The sequence below is a fragment of the Anarrhichthys ocellatus genome, unplaced genomic scaffold (genome assembly GCF_004355925.1).
Source record: "Anarrhichthys ocellatus isolate YVR2014 unplaced genomic scaffold, GSC_Weel_1.0 scaffold45, whole genome shotgun sequence".
NCBI lineage: Eukaryota > Metazoa > Chordata > Actinopteri > Perciformes > Anarhichadidae > Anarrhichthys > Anarrhichthys ocellatus.
The window spans coordinates 1,568,911-1,583,575 of record NW_022280075.1 but is presented as its reverse complement, the minus strand read 5'-3'; the positions used below and the strand labels follow the sequence as shown (position 1 = coordinate 1,583,575).

General features: G+C 38.1%; 2 protein-coding genes across 3 annotated transcripts in view; both read right to left on the bottom strand.

Annotated features, from left to right (window-relative positions):
* LOC116395258 (AT-rich interactive domain-containing protein 5B) overlaps positions 1-4,555 on the bottom strand; it is a 32,233-nt gene extending 27,678 nt beyond the window's left edge. The window contains exon 1 of the mRNA XM_031868993.1: positions 4,267-4,555. Coding sequence (XP_031724853.1) covers positions 4,267-4,287 — 21 coding nt within the window. The 5' untranslated portion in view covers positions 4,288-4,555. The remainder of the gene's footprint in view (positions 1-4,266) is intronic.
* A 3,458-nt stretch (positions 4,556-8,013) lies between these two features.
* LOC116395248 (hexokinase-2) overlaps positions 8,014-14,665 on the bottom strand; it is an 18,821-nt gene continuing 12,169 nt past the window's right edge. For both annotated transcript variants that reach the window (XM_031868980.1, XM_031868981.1), the window contains 5 exons: positions 14,520-14,619; positions 12,435-12,618; positions 11,931-12,086; positions 11,402-11,635; positions 8,014-10,935 (listed from right to left, as the gene is read on the bottom strand). In XM_031868980.1, coding sequence (XP_031724840.1) covers positions 10,737-10,935; positions 11,402-11,635; positions 11,931-12,086; positions 12,435-12,618; positions 14,520-14,619 — 873 coding nt within the window. In that variant the 3' untranslated portion in view covers positions 8,014-10,736. The remainder of the gene's footprint in view (positions 10,936-11,401; positions 11,636-11,930; positions 12,087-12,434; positions 12,619-14,519; positions 14,620-14,665) is intronic.

Here is a 14,665-nt window from a genome sequence, read left to right as displayed (position 1 = left end):
ATATATATATATATCCCGTCAGCACATAACATAACGCGGTCATGATGTTTGATTGCGTCACTGTAGAGTATAACAGACGCTTTAAAAGGGCCTGAGGGAAAACTGTAGGATACCAAACAGACAAGCTCACTATTACTTGGAGATTTTTAGTCTCTATATGAACTTGATATTTGTTTTGAAATTAATATTATGGTGATACACCTGAAGAGAGACTACGACTGCAACAGACAAGGTCCCGATTGATCGTCAGACTTACTCGATATCCTGCGATATGAAGTGAAACCAAAAGAACCACGGGAGGGTTAAATAAAACTACTCTAATGATACAACAAGAGCACGTTTAACATCACGGCAGGACTTCTTAGACACAACACAAAGCCCATACAGCAAGATTATAAGATGACGGTGTGAGAAAGTCACTGAACGCACTGCAAGTGTCTATAAGAACATCATTAAGACACGATGGGATTAAATAATTGTTAAATATTCTCTGTAAACCCAGCAGTGAGTCTCACAGGTACATTTCAAGTCCATATAAAGATATTAACGATGTGCAATTTAATGATACACGAGTGACTAAATAAAATAAAAAGACACAATATAAAGCTTTAAAAATTCAATATTGAGTCATGGATACAAAATGCTTTTTAATGTACAAATAAACATTAAATTTGATTATAGAAATCCCTACTGAGTACCCTGGATGCCGTTTTCAATGCTGTGAGACTATTTAGGGAATATAGTCAGTGGTGTTGCTGTGTGGCTGCAGTAAACTCACTGTCGACGCATCCAGGGGACGCACGTTGTTTTTCCGTATTTATTTGTATGTTTTGTAAATAAACATACATGACCACAATCATAACCATATAACTAAAATAAATACCAGTTAAAATGAGTCAAAAACAGTAATGTGACCGGGGAGCCATTGAAATGACCACCTGTGGGTCCTGCAGACGTCACTGTGAATACATTAAGATAGAAGTCTCTGTTATTGTGTTATCAATGTTTTTAAGGATTTCTACACTGGAGACGACACATGAGCTAGTATTATCAAGTAAGACTAAACAGTATCATTATCAATAACGCTATCTTTTCTTTTATTGGTATACAAATTACAAAGGAGAAATTATATGATAAAAGTACGACAAAATCAACACTGAGCTCTATAGACTCATTGTTATCCACTATGGGAATATTGTAGACATGTATTCAAGGAATATTATCGTAATAAAGGCATTTTCTTATGATACAAGGGACAATATAATACAAGACACAACAGAGTACTATCGACAGCACTATCGACAGTACTAGCCTCTGGACGAGTATCACAGGATTATTTGAGGGAACAGAAGACTGTAAGGTAAAATTACGATTATAGCTCCACATGTAGAATATTGGCTCTTATTAGTATTTAATAGATATTTGATGTAATATTACAGTAATACGATTCATACTCCATTAAGTCAGATAAGACGTCCACTGTGAGCCTCCAGAGAGAATTACAGGTTTATTTCTGAGCCATCACACTTGATACAATACGAGGAGGAATGTAATCAAGTAGGAATTAGACGGACAAGGTGTTCGACATTACAGGAACAATAAAAAGGAACATTAAACCGTTTTCCTGGACAACGAAGAGGAACGAGTGGAATAAAATGATAGACTATCACTACTAAGCTCTACATACACAATATAAGCCACGGGAGGTAAACTATAGATACATTCAAGGTCCTAAGAACACCATGACGATAGATAGAGTCTCCTCAGATAAGTGACAAGTACTATTTATGTACTATTATACTTCATATAACATGGGAATTGGAAAATAAAGGAAAAGAGGCTATTGAGTACTACAGACAAAGTACAAGCCAAAGAAGAACCCTAAACAGGACAAAAATAAAATCACTATTGAGACAAAATATTGGCCACTAACGTCAGATTAATAAGGATACAGATTATATTTAAATAATATTAAAGTATTACTTCAAGATGAAGAATACCAGTCAGTCAAAGAAATGATTAAGCTGGTGGTTATGTTCTTGACTAGGCTGATAATACCGTTGATAAAATCTCAATTCGACATATTTAAATGTCCTTCTTTTGAGTCCAAAACACAAAAATATTAAATGTACTACCACAGAAGACTGAGATAACCAGCAAATATCGATATTTGAGAAGCTGGAACCAGATCATTTTGGGCATTTTTGCTGACAAAAATCAACGCAGATGTATTTCCTGTCCATGAACTGATGAATCAATAGTTTGAGATATTAGTTATTATGCGTCGGTATACAAGCAGGACAAACAAAGAGATACACTACAATAAATTCATATTAATCCACAATTTAGATCATAATTGACAAGCTGGTACCAGAGAATTTTGGCATTTTTGCTTAAAAAATGATGTATTATTGCCGTTAATCAACTAATCTATGAATTGCTTTGAGCACTAGTTATAGTACTGTTATATATATATATATATATATATATATATATTTATATGTAAACAAAGACATATATACCTGTAGATAGAGATAGAAAAGCAGGAAAAACAAAGTGAGATCAAAGACTAGCTGTGAAAGATTAGCTTTGCAGACAGTTTTAGCCCCAGAATGAATATTAAACGTGTATTTAATTTAAATTATAGTGAGACCATATGACAAGTACTACCATCAAGTGAGTATACCGTATCATAAACATACCATTATGTACTATAGGAGTGTTCTATGAATCGGGTTTTTTGTGTGTGGACCAGCTGACACAGTGCTCCAGCCTAGTGGTGGAAACGAGGCAGGGCTGAGCAGGCAGGAAAATAAAAAGCCACATAATATAATATGATCTGAGCACTGAGAGGCAGTCCTCTGTCTGCAATAAGAACACACACTCACTCACTCACTCTCTCTCTCTCTCTCTCACACACACACACACACACACACACACACACACAGGAATTTAAGATGGAAACCCTTAATCTGCGCCCTGCACACGTCAGTTCTCGTGATATTTCTGTAATAATGCAGTGAGATATTTTTTTTAAACACAGTTTTCAGTACGGGAAGGAAGAGAGAGGGAGGGGGGGGGGGGGTATGACAAATATTAATAATAATAAAATGTCTCCTGCTTTAGTAAATAAATAAATAAATAAATAAAATCTCAACACACTGCTGACCTTGGGTGTATCCTGTTATTCAAAACAAGCTCACAAGTTCACCACAGGAAAGAACAAACTCTCAATACTGCAATAAATTAATATTTTAAAAAAAATAAAGAGATATTATTAAAAATATACACAACCACCGCTGGAATATTAAATATACCCTCCACACCACACATGAAGGATTCCTGTCAAAATAAAAGACGCCTTTTATTTCGATTAAAACACCACATTGCTCAAGCTGTGTGTCCTCTGGATGTTTCCTGGGTTTTTTAGGCAGCACTAATCTTCGCTATTTCAAGTACACAAACTCCTCATTTCCCTCTTTGCTGACACACAATATTAACATTCCTCCTTAAACTGCTGGTAATTACACTGGAGACAAAATGTCGGGAGGGATTTGATAATAATATCAATATGCTTCCTATTATAACCAACATTGCTTGCTGCTGCTCCACCTAGTCCCTGTCGATTTTTTTTTTCAATCTTTAATATCACACCTCGGGGGTGGAAATTAAATTTTTAAGACTCAAACGTTCAAAAATGAAAAAATGTCGACGCAGAGCTTAAAAGTTTCCTGATATTTTCACGCATGCAAAACGGCCAGAAAATGAAATGTTATTTCGCTAATGTGCTGTTAGTGTGAGTGGGGGTTGGTAACGTAGAAAGCGGAGACTGTCGACACGACACACAAAGAAATTAATCATTAACACGGAGAAAATATCAGAAATATTACACCGGAATTTAACGACCGAGTCTCCGATATAAAAACGAGGCGACCGCTCGGTGTCACACACGGTTGTTTCCCCGTAAAAACAGATATCAGCGGTTCATTTTGCTACATCTGGAGGAAGAAGAAAAAAAAAAAAGTTGCGCCTGGTTGAATAAAGTTGTAATTGCAAGTCAGACCAACTCTCGGTGAGCTGGGGTTTGGTTGATATGGGAAAACAATCAATACGACATGGTCAAACTAAATGAAATAAAACACGATATCGGACATGCATGCATAGCGACACACGGTTACAATATTCCCCGTGTCGTCAGGTTAAGAAAATCCGCCGGGTGTATGTGAGAAAAAATCGACATTTATTTGTAAATTATATCGGCTTTACCTGTATTGCATTGTGCTCCATTGCAGTCCTGCATTCCCTCTTCTGAGGCCCCTCTCCGGTTACACCGCCGGGACTCGCCGTCACACAAACAAACGCACCAGAAAGAAGAAAAAAAAAAAAAAAAAAAGAAAAAGCCTGTTTTTTTTGTGTTATTTTTTTGTGTGTGTGTGTGGAAATGGGACAGGATCTAGGTGTGGCCAAAGTTTGCCACAGAGTACATTACAACTTAATGTTAAAGTCACAGGGAAACGGCAGTTGAAGCATCTTTAGCAGTGTGACGTGTTTCCGCGTGACGCGGCACACGTGGGCGGGGTTTAGATTGAGCGAGGGGTTTTAAATCAAATCCGACAAAAAAAATCATTAAATTGCAACAAAAGAGACAATCATTTTGTCGTGTAGAGTGTATTGTAACCACGGAGAGACATGCAGCTGTTTTCTGGAATAACTTTTATATTTTTATCAACAGCCACATGAAATGATAATGGTATTCCTCACTGAGATAGTGAAGTACAAAGTGAGATGCATAGAAAAGACAAGTAAAGATACATACAATACAAGTACCTCAAATGTGTACTTAAGTTTAGTATGTTACCTGATAAAATAGACATTATCCACTTTTCAAACATATAATTTATACTGAAATAACCAGAAAATATTCACAATTGAGAAGCTGGAACCAGAAGTTTTTTTTTTAAGAATTACTAATTGAAAGTCAAAATCTACTAATCAATTAAATCCTTTGAGCTCAAATAAAAGGCAGTTGCCATGTAAAAGAAGCCAGTCACAAAACGCTTCCTTGTTGCTGAATTCAACCAAAGTTTAACCCAAAATGAAACGTTTTCTGATTCATGCTGCAGATTTTAAAATAGATTTTCTCAACAGGCTTATCTTTCCCCTCCGGCTGTTCGCTCCGCCCATGACAGAGTTTTAAGATCACTGATTGGATGTTTCTTGCCAAAATGGACCATGGGAGTTGTAGTTAACTTCTTCCCCTTAATTGCCATGTGCACACATTTCTACTTTTTATCAAAGAACCAGACACGTTCTGGCGCAATTGTTCATATTTTTGGACGGACTGGGAGAGTTTAAAGTTTGTATTTAGATATTTTACTTAAGTAAAAGTACAAATACTCTGCCACAAGTAATTCTTTTGAGAAATATTGAATAATTTTACCTCTTTGGGCCTCAAACAGTTATTTAAATGAAACCATGTGAGAAGTTTATGGTGAAGTGTCTCTTTAGTGGAAAACAATCATCCCAATTATTGCATAAATAGAAAAAGTATTAATTAAAGTACCTCAAGTGCAGTATTTCAGTTAAGTTACTTTCCAGCACAAAAGCATTTTATTGTTGCAGTAAATATAGTTTGACATTATCAGGCCTTAAAGTGAGTTAATCTGATAATGGAAAATCACACTTATATTGAACTACTCAGATGTTCACAATTCATAAAAATACAGTCTGGGGTCGCAGGCAGAGATAATCAATCACTTTTGGAATTACTCGTCTGGTACGAAGATGAAACTGATTACCACAAAGTCTCAATTTATTTATCTTAACACTAAAGTTAAACATGCAACATATGTAAATATATAGCAAACAGCTTCGTTGGAAGGCAGCTTTGACACAGCTAGGCTAGCAGTTCTCCCCTGCTTCCAGTGTTTGTGCTAAGCTAAGCTAACTACATCCTGGACACAATGATATTGGCCTTCTCTCCAAAGACCCGGTAAGAAAAAAGCAGAGCTATATTATCATATTATGTGAATATTTTGACTGATGCTTTAAAAGGCGCAATATACGAGATTCACAGCATCATAAATACATAAAGCAGCAAACAGCTATTTGCTCAAACGGCCCATCCTCCGGTTCCCCCTCAGGTAAACACTGTTAGCATTGTTAGCTTCGAGCTGCAGGCTCAGCTGTGGCCATGTTGAGAGCCATTTAGAGGCAATAGAAATGCTCAGAATCTCGTGTCTGGCACCTTTAACGCATAAGTATTTCAATGTTACAGATGGTGGAGGTGGAGCTCTTTTACATGTTCTGTCTGCACAGGTTTCCTCCCTAAAGTTTGGACACTTGAACTTCTTTTAGGGTTAAAATATCAGGATTCTGCTCCCTACACCACAGGAGGAAATTATATAAATATAAAATATATATATATCTATGATCAGTGTACACACACACACACTGTTAAATCAAGCCTTCATGGTGCAAATATTGGAAGTGAAATAAGAGAGCAGCCTCTTTAGCTGACGTGATGAACAGCTCGGTCGGCTGATTTCGTAGAGAAACGTGATCACACTCTCAGGACTCAAGTAGGCCTATCCTGGTGTGAGCATATTAAAACTGCTGTTGCTGGTTCTCTCCAGCAGGGGGAGGAAGCACGTGTCTGACTTAAACTCCCCCCCCCCCTCCTCTCCATGAGGCTGCAGCATGACATTCATGTAGTGGCAGGCCTCACATAAAACGCTCACATCAGGCTTTGTGCTCACGAAAATGAGCTGTAATTATTGCAGTCTCATGCTCACTCTGCTCTGCTTTGTTTTACAGATTAATATTTGTTTATGATTGTGTTTAATCCGAAGGTCAAAATAAACAGAGGCTCCTGGCAAACAAAAAGGAGTGAGCTGTTATTAAAGTAGATGTCAGGCTTGTAAATGAATGTTTCCCCTCACACTCTCTATGAAATATGGCGTTAACACAATGGGACTTCTATAGTTTCAGGTTGATTTTCAGTGGAGGGAGAAGTATTCAGGACATTTACACGAAGTAGCATAAAATGTAAATACCACAGGCCTGAATAGCCTTAAGTACTTAAGTACAGTATTTATATGTGCTTAGTTATTTTCTATCCCTGCCATTTCTACGGTAAATAATCAAGTACAGAAACAGTACTTACGTACAGTACTTAAGTAAATGTACTTAGTTGCCTTCCATTTTCTGTGTGAGTTTACTACTTGTGTAAAAAGTATGAATACCACACTTTGAAAATACTCCACTACAAGACAAAATCCTGCATTCAAGTACATATTGTGCAATACAATGTGTCTCTGTCAGTGTTTCACAATTATATATGATGTTTCTAGATCAACATTACTGGTGCAATAATCTGAATGTTGCATTTTCATTTGTTAGCTAGCTTAATCTACAGCAATGCATCGTAATGTTGCTGTCCTGTGAGAACCATGGAGGTCTAAAAAGTAACACAGCCCTGTTTTCAACTTTGTGACGATGCCTTTTCCAGCTGATCCAAGATGCTTTATGAATAGTTTGTTTAGCTTAAGAAGTAGGAGGATTTCTTCAACACTTAGAACACTTCATCCTTCAGTTTATCACAAACATTCAACATCAACACATCTGGAGGTACGTGGTTTTCACTGGACAGGAAGGGGATGCAAAAAATGATCTGAAAAGTAACTAAAGCTGCAGAGAAATGGAGTAAAAAGTACAATATTTACCTCTGAGATGTAGTGGATTAGAAGTAAAAAGTAGCTTAAAATGGATAACCGCTATAGTGAAGTACATGGAACACACAATTGTATAGATGGTACAGTACCTAGTTACTCTCCGCCACTGGAATTACATTTATATATTTTGGACAAAACACTTGAAGTTGAAAGACACAAACTTTTACACATGGCATTACACGGTGTGTGTGCATTAATAAATACCATGCCACATCTCTGACCGTAGTGCTGCAGTACTGAGACGAGCAGCTCAGTGACCCTTTGCTTTCATCCCCATATCAGCAGCCGTGTGGCAGGAACAGGCTGCAGCAGCAGCAGCACATCAGGCTGCAGCAACATTTTGTCCTCCGCAGCAACACAGTTGTAGAGGCTTCACTGCTGATTAAATTAGTCATTCTGCAGTGAAGCATACTGATGACATTTCTCCCAAGAAATAAAATAGCACAGTGAAACACCTTAGATGTTATAAAATGTATAAAATCTGATGAATAATTTTTGTCTTCTTTAGTTTAATATTAGATCAATATTAATGGACTTGCTTCTTGTGCCTTTACAGATTCTACCAGGATTTAAGGATGAAAATGGATTCCAAGCCAAGTTATTTAATCATGCTCATGGTATTTAATAATGCAGTTGCTGGTGGGACAGGCCATAACTAAGTTGATGTAGAAATCAGAAGACTGGGAAGTCTTAATGTACTAATTGGACTTCATAATTACATGATATGCCTAATGTCTGGCACAGTGCAATACATCTTTTTCACTTAAAAATTATAATTTTATTAATTTTGCAAAATTTACTGCAATTTGCACACTTGTATGCATTTTACTTTCATGTTAGCATTTGTGTTTAACATTTGGTTTTGCAGTGTTTGTGTGGTTTGTTCTTGTAGTGCTGCTGTGAGACATGCGGATATCCCCCCAGGGATAAAGGTAAGTATAAGTAATGATGTACGTATGTAATTAATGGAGAAAGTAAGTAACTAAGTAAAGAGGTAAGTAAATAAGTAATAAAGTAAGTAAAGAACAAATAATAATACAGTAAGTTTAGTATAGCATATGTTTTTCGACATACTTAATGGCTTTTTTATGACTTTTCTGGACATACTTCCTTCCATCCTTCCATCTTGAGAACTTTTTTATGAACATTCATGTACCACACTTCGGTTCATTGAAAACCGACTTTATTAATATTAATCTTAATCATCCTGTGCAAGAACAAACAAACAAAGTAATACCAGCAGTAGCGGTGTTAAAAGGACAGTTCAGTTTCTGGCATTTATTATCTGGAACATTGAGAGGTGAGTGTTGAGGACAGAGATCTGGCAACACTGTTAAAGATACTGTTGGGATAGTTTGCTGCCACTGCACGGCATGCAAGGAAATGTACAGAAAACATTTCTTTTTGAACTTGGTTTTGCTGGTTGATGACCGCTTGTCTGTTACTGCTTATCAGCAATCACCAGACTGAACTTCGACACTGATATAAAAGTGCATTCAGCTGCAGTTCTGCTAACAGCCACTGGAAGGCAACTCCCAAAAAAACATCTCTGGCTGTATTCAGTTTCTTGGATAATCATCTTATTCTCGAAACAAAAACATTGTCAGTTATTGTTCTCCACATGAATTCAAACTCTTTAACTGTGTTTAACTGCAAATTAAACACAAATGTACTAATAACAAGATAGAGCATTAAAGCTGCAGAACAGGTTTTAAACAAGGACATTTATTGGCTGTAAACAATGACGTGAACACCATTAACTCTGTCATCACTTCCGCTGTAGTTTGCACTGTTGGCACCGTTATCACCAATTAGCTACGAGCTGCTGGCTAGCTGCCGCCATGTTGAGAGCCGCTGAGAGGCAAATGAAATGCTCCCAATCTCGGATCATGCACCTTTAAAACCATCCATCAGCATCACTACAGACAAACAAGTCGTACTGCCTTATGTTAGAAAAATGTCCCTTTATTTCACCTTTCAAACAAAAACAGTGAGATTTTTAGCAACTTGAGAAAACCTATATATATATATATATATATAGACATACATATATATACACGTACTGTATATACTGTATATACACATCTGTTCAAGACTCCAGGTGTGACGAACTGTAATTAAAGCTGCTGTGAATTTACCTACACAAAAAAGTGTCCCTGTGTATCACTGCAACAGGAAGCTGGACGGAGCAGCAGTAACTTCTTAAAGCAGAAGAAAAGAGGAGCAATGGGCAGTAACAGACTTAAAGTCCACAGCCACCACGCGGCTTGTTTTGTTCACTACAGTGCAGAAAACAAAACCACTGAATGGACGTAACAGCACTAAAAAGCTTTGCATTGTGCCGACAGTAAAAAGCGGCTTCCTCTTCCCTCAGAATACAAGAACATTGGTCGACTGCTGCTCTTATGCAGCAATATGTCCATGCTCTGATTGGCCCGTTTGGAATCCATCTTTCTTTTCTTTCTTTAAAAAGTGCAAATTCCTCAAAGAGTGCAAACCCAAGAAAAACAATAACACATTACCACTCACCCTAAAATCTATAATTCTTAGCTTATACACATATTTTCTGTATTTTATGTCCTCTAATGTCTCTGTAGCTGCTTAAAAAAGTTAAAAACTAACTGTGAAAAAGAGATTTTCAGTTGTAAGAACCTATATCTGCCTTCTAGAAGTATGCAAAACTGATCTTTTTCTATTTTTAGATTATTTCCTTTTTTTCTCTCTTTGGCTTAAAGGTGCACTGTGGAGTTTTCTAACAAATGTGTTGAATGCATTTCCTTCCACATCCTGCATTGTTTACATCCACGTTTACTAGTTTACTTTGCTGAGCACCATAGAGATAGAAGACGAGTAGAACGGACATGAACAAAACAGAAAGAAATGAAAAAAGTAACAAGTTTGACTCACTTATGTATAACGTTAACAACTTGTTTTGATGAGATGTGAATACCGGCTTTTAAAAAACTGAAAATATAGTTGTGCACCATCTGTATCCCCCTCTCTCTATTGGCCTTCCTCCTCCTCCTCCTCTTCGTCGTCCTCACCGTCGCTCTCCTCCAAAAGGCGGGATTGGTGAGCCAGCCGCTGTGCCACGGCCGTTACCATGGCAGCGCCCTTCCCGCTGCCGTCCTCCGAGACAAGGAAGGTGATGTCACATTCGGGGGCGAGGAGGCGCACCGTCGCCCGGAGCTCCTCGCTGAAACTACGGGAGGGGGGGAGGAGAGAGGAGAGGAGGAAGGAGAGAGGAGGGGAGGAGAGTGAATGGGAAGACAAGAGACTAGAATATAGTGGACACTGTCGTGAGAAAGTGTCTTCTACAGAAATGTTTTGTTAAAATGATGCTGACGCTAAGGAGTGAATGGGACTTTTAAACAGTGAGATGCTTTGATTTGTGACATTCTCACAAAGACAGGAAGTGTGTTCACACACACATAAATATATGATTTCATATCTCCACAAAACTGATCGTCCTCCTGGTTCATTTGCTTGGTGGGTGTTTTCCTCTCATCACCTCAACTCAATGATAGTTTGACTTTTTTGGGAAAACCAAAAAAATACTAAAAATGTATGGAAAAAAACATACCTTGTGATGAATTTTTGAACTTTTACATTTTTCTTGCCAATGTTTCATTTCACGGTGTCTGTATTTTTCTCATAGTGCTTCTTACGTGGGGTGTTTTCTGTAGACCGTCCCGTCCACCCCAACAGTGGTCTTCAGACGGTCTAGCCGGCGGTTGACCCGGATACGGTTGGCGAGGGTTGCCAGGGCAGCGCCGCACAGACGAGCGGAGCGCGAGGAGACCGCGTCGCAAACCAGACGCACCACGCAGGAGTCGACCAAATCCCACTTCAATCCCAACTTGGTCAGAATGTTCTGCGTGTTTTCCAGACCGTCGTCCTGCCTGAACCACAGACACAGACGGGAAGTAAAGACGCACAGATTAGTGTTCAACTTTGCCGTCTGTTGTCGTGTAAAATGTTCTGAAATTGGTGTAAATCTATAATATTCTGTCTCAAATAAAAGCCTGGTTGTTTCTTAAAGTAAGGGAAATAAATCGCACCAAAAGATATGAAACAAGTTTAAAATGACTGAATATCTCATTAAAGAAATAACTGAATCCAGATCAGAAGGTTTATGACTCCAGATGACAAAGACAACGTGGATGATTGAATTAAATAGATTTATCGGACACTCACTCCTCAATTTCAGAGATGAACTTTGTCTGAAATGCCTCCGGGGTCAGCAGCGCCTCCGATGTCTGTCCCTTAAACAGCAGCTTGTCCTCCGTCAGCCTCACCAGCAGAAGCCGAACGATTTCTCCCAAATACATGCCGCTGATCATCTTCTCAAAGCTTCACAGGAAAACAAGCACAGAAAGAGAGAAAAAAAACATCTATCAGTCATCAGAAAATGGGTAAAAACCACATACAATTAAAAAAGAAGTAAAGATTTGATTTCAAACAGCATGCTCTTTTGCGTTTTCTCCTCATTTGTTGATTTTGCAGTTCAAAACCCAAAGATTTTAAATTGAGAGAAAAAGCAGTGAATCATCACTCATGTGAGAAGCTGGAAGCAGACAATTATTTGGTATCTGTTCTTGACAAATAACGGTTGATGTATATTTAAAACTTCTTCTAAATTTTCTGTTGTTCGACTAATTCTGTTTCAGGACTGAAAACAGTTTGACCTGTCGGACTCACGTGTGGACGCCGGGGTTGATGGACGTCTCGTCCACCACGATGTCAAACTCCGTCAGGATGTCTTTGAGGGAGCCGTCGTCTCCGAAGCCGCCCCACTCTGTGTTGATGCACATCCGCCCATCCTCGCCCTCCACACGCTTCACGTTCTTCATCTCCTCCATGTAGCAGGCGTTGGTTCCCGTACCTAAAGAGAGAAGAGAAGAGAAGAGAAGCACCATGGCGGATTGAAAAAAAACCACACAGCCGGCATTCATTACAACACACATAATCTGAGGGTGTGGTCACTCCTGAGACTTAAGTAGTTTGAAGCGTGGAATAATAACACTGGAATTCTGCAACATGTTAACGATTTTCTTTGGTCTCATTATTTTCTGAATAGATTCAATTAAACAATTTTCCTTATCACAAATAAACCCAGATTTTTGGATGTTGCAACATCAAATTTGGGTGAGGTTTATTAAAAGTCATCTGCTGTGTTGACTCCTCTGAATTTTAATCCAGCCCCATCCTCAGCTCCACTCATCCAGTGGAATATCTCAAGATTAAACGTATTGAAGAGGGCTTAGCTGCTTTTTAGGCCCGGGGTCCAACTGGAAAATTAACTATTTAATCAATCAATCTTTACTGTCCCCAAGGAGGCAATTTTTAGTTGTCTTATTATTATTCATTAGAATTCAATTCTTGCATTTTGCAGTCTTGTGAGTATGATGGTTATTAATTTATGTTATTTAATTCAGGAGACGGTGTGCATTGGGATCTGCCGCAGTGATTTAAAGGAACAGTATGTAGGAGTTAGTGGCAAATAAAATATTCACAAATATCTCTTCATTAGTGTACAATCACATGAAACTAAGAACTTTTGTGTTTCTGTCACCATAGAATGAGCCATTTTATATCTATAAACAAAAACACGCTAGCTCTAGGGAGAGCGTTTCGTGTTTTTCCATTACCTGAAGGCCACTGTGTTTCTCCAACACGCTTGGAAAGGGAGGAGTGAGCGGAGGAGTATTCAGCTGGATGCAATCTACAACCTCACCACCAGATGCCACTAAATCCTACACACTGCTCCTTTAAGGGATTTGGAGATATTGCGGCTGATTGTACGTTAACGTCAAACACACCACAACCAAACCTTCCTGCTTTGTCTGACACACACACACACACACACACACACACACACACACACACACACACACACACACACACACAGGGGGTTGGTGTAATCATTTCCTGAGAGAAAACCGTTTGCTTCATATTGCAGCGCACAAACTAATTAGAGCGAAGAAAGGAGCTACAACACGACCCTCATTATATCTAATAATGCTTCTCCTGTTCACCAGGTGCAACACATTATGTCTCTGAGGTATAAAATAGTGTGTTCTGTAAGGCTCAGTAACATCCTCCTGGGTAATGTGGGTTTCAAACAATACCAGTTACTGCACCACCAGGGCTTATGGGAAATGGTGTTTGTTAATATATACTATACACTGAGTGCTTCCTTGTCATGCTACATTATACTTCTACTTCACTACATTCTGGGGGCCAATATTGTACTTTTTACTCCACTACATTCATATGACAACATTAGTTACTTAGAAAATATGAATACTAAATATAATCAACTAATAAATCCTGATATTAAAATAAGCTCCACCTGAAGTGATGAACACATTAATGCATCAATAATATCCCAGTACAGTACTTTAGTAAAATCAGCAATACTACAGTGTAGAAATACTCTGTTACAAGCACTAGAAAACTTAAGTATTAGAATCAAAACATACTTAAAGTACCAACATTTTAATGTACAACTTTAAAATTATACTTATACTTGAAATGAACGCATTAAAATGTTGGTACTTTAAGTATATTTTGATACTTATACTGACATATTTATACTTTGAAAAAGTTTTCTAGTGCTGTACTTTACTGATTGTATTCATACAATGTAGTATTGCTAATTTTAAAATAATATTTAAAATAAAATCCCAAATATTTTTTGAGAAATCCAGTGAAACACTATTTTGCTGTCAGGTTCATCTGAGGACATGGTGACGTTGTTTACTTGTTAAAATAAACGGTTACCTATGATCATGCCGATCTCACAGCTCTGGTCTCTGTAGCCGCAGCTCATCATCGTGCCCACTGTGTCGTTCACCATGGCAACTGAGCCTATATCATAGTCCTGCAGAGAGAGAGAGAGAGAGAGAGAGAGAGAGAGAGAGAGAGAG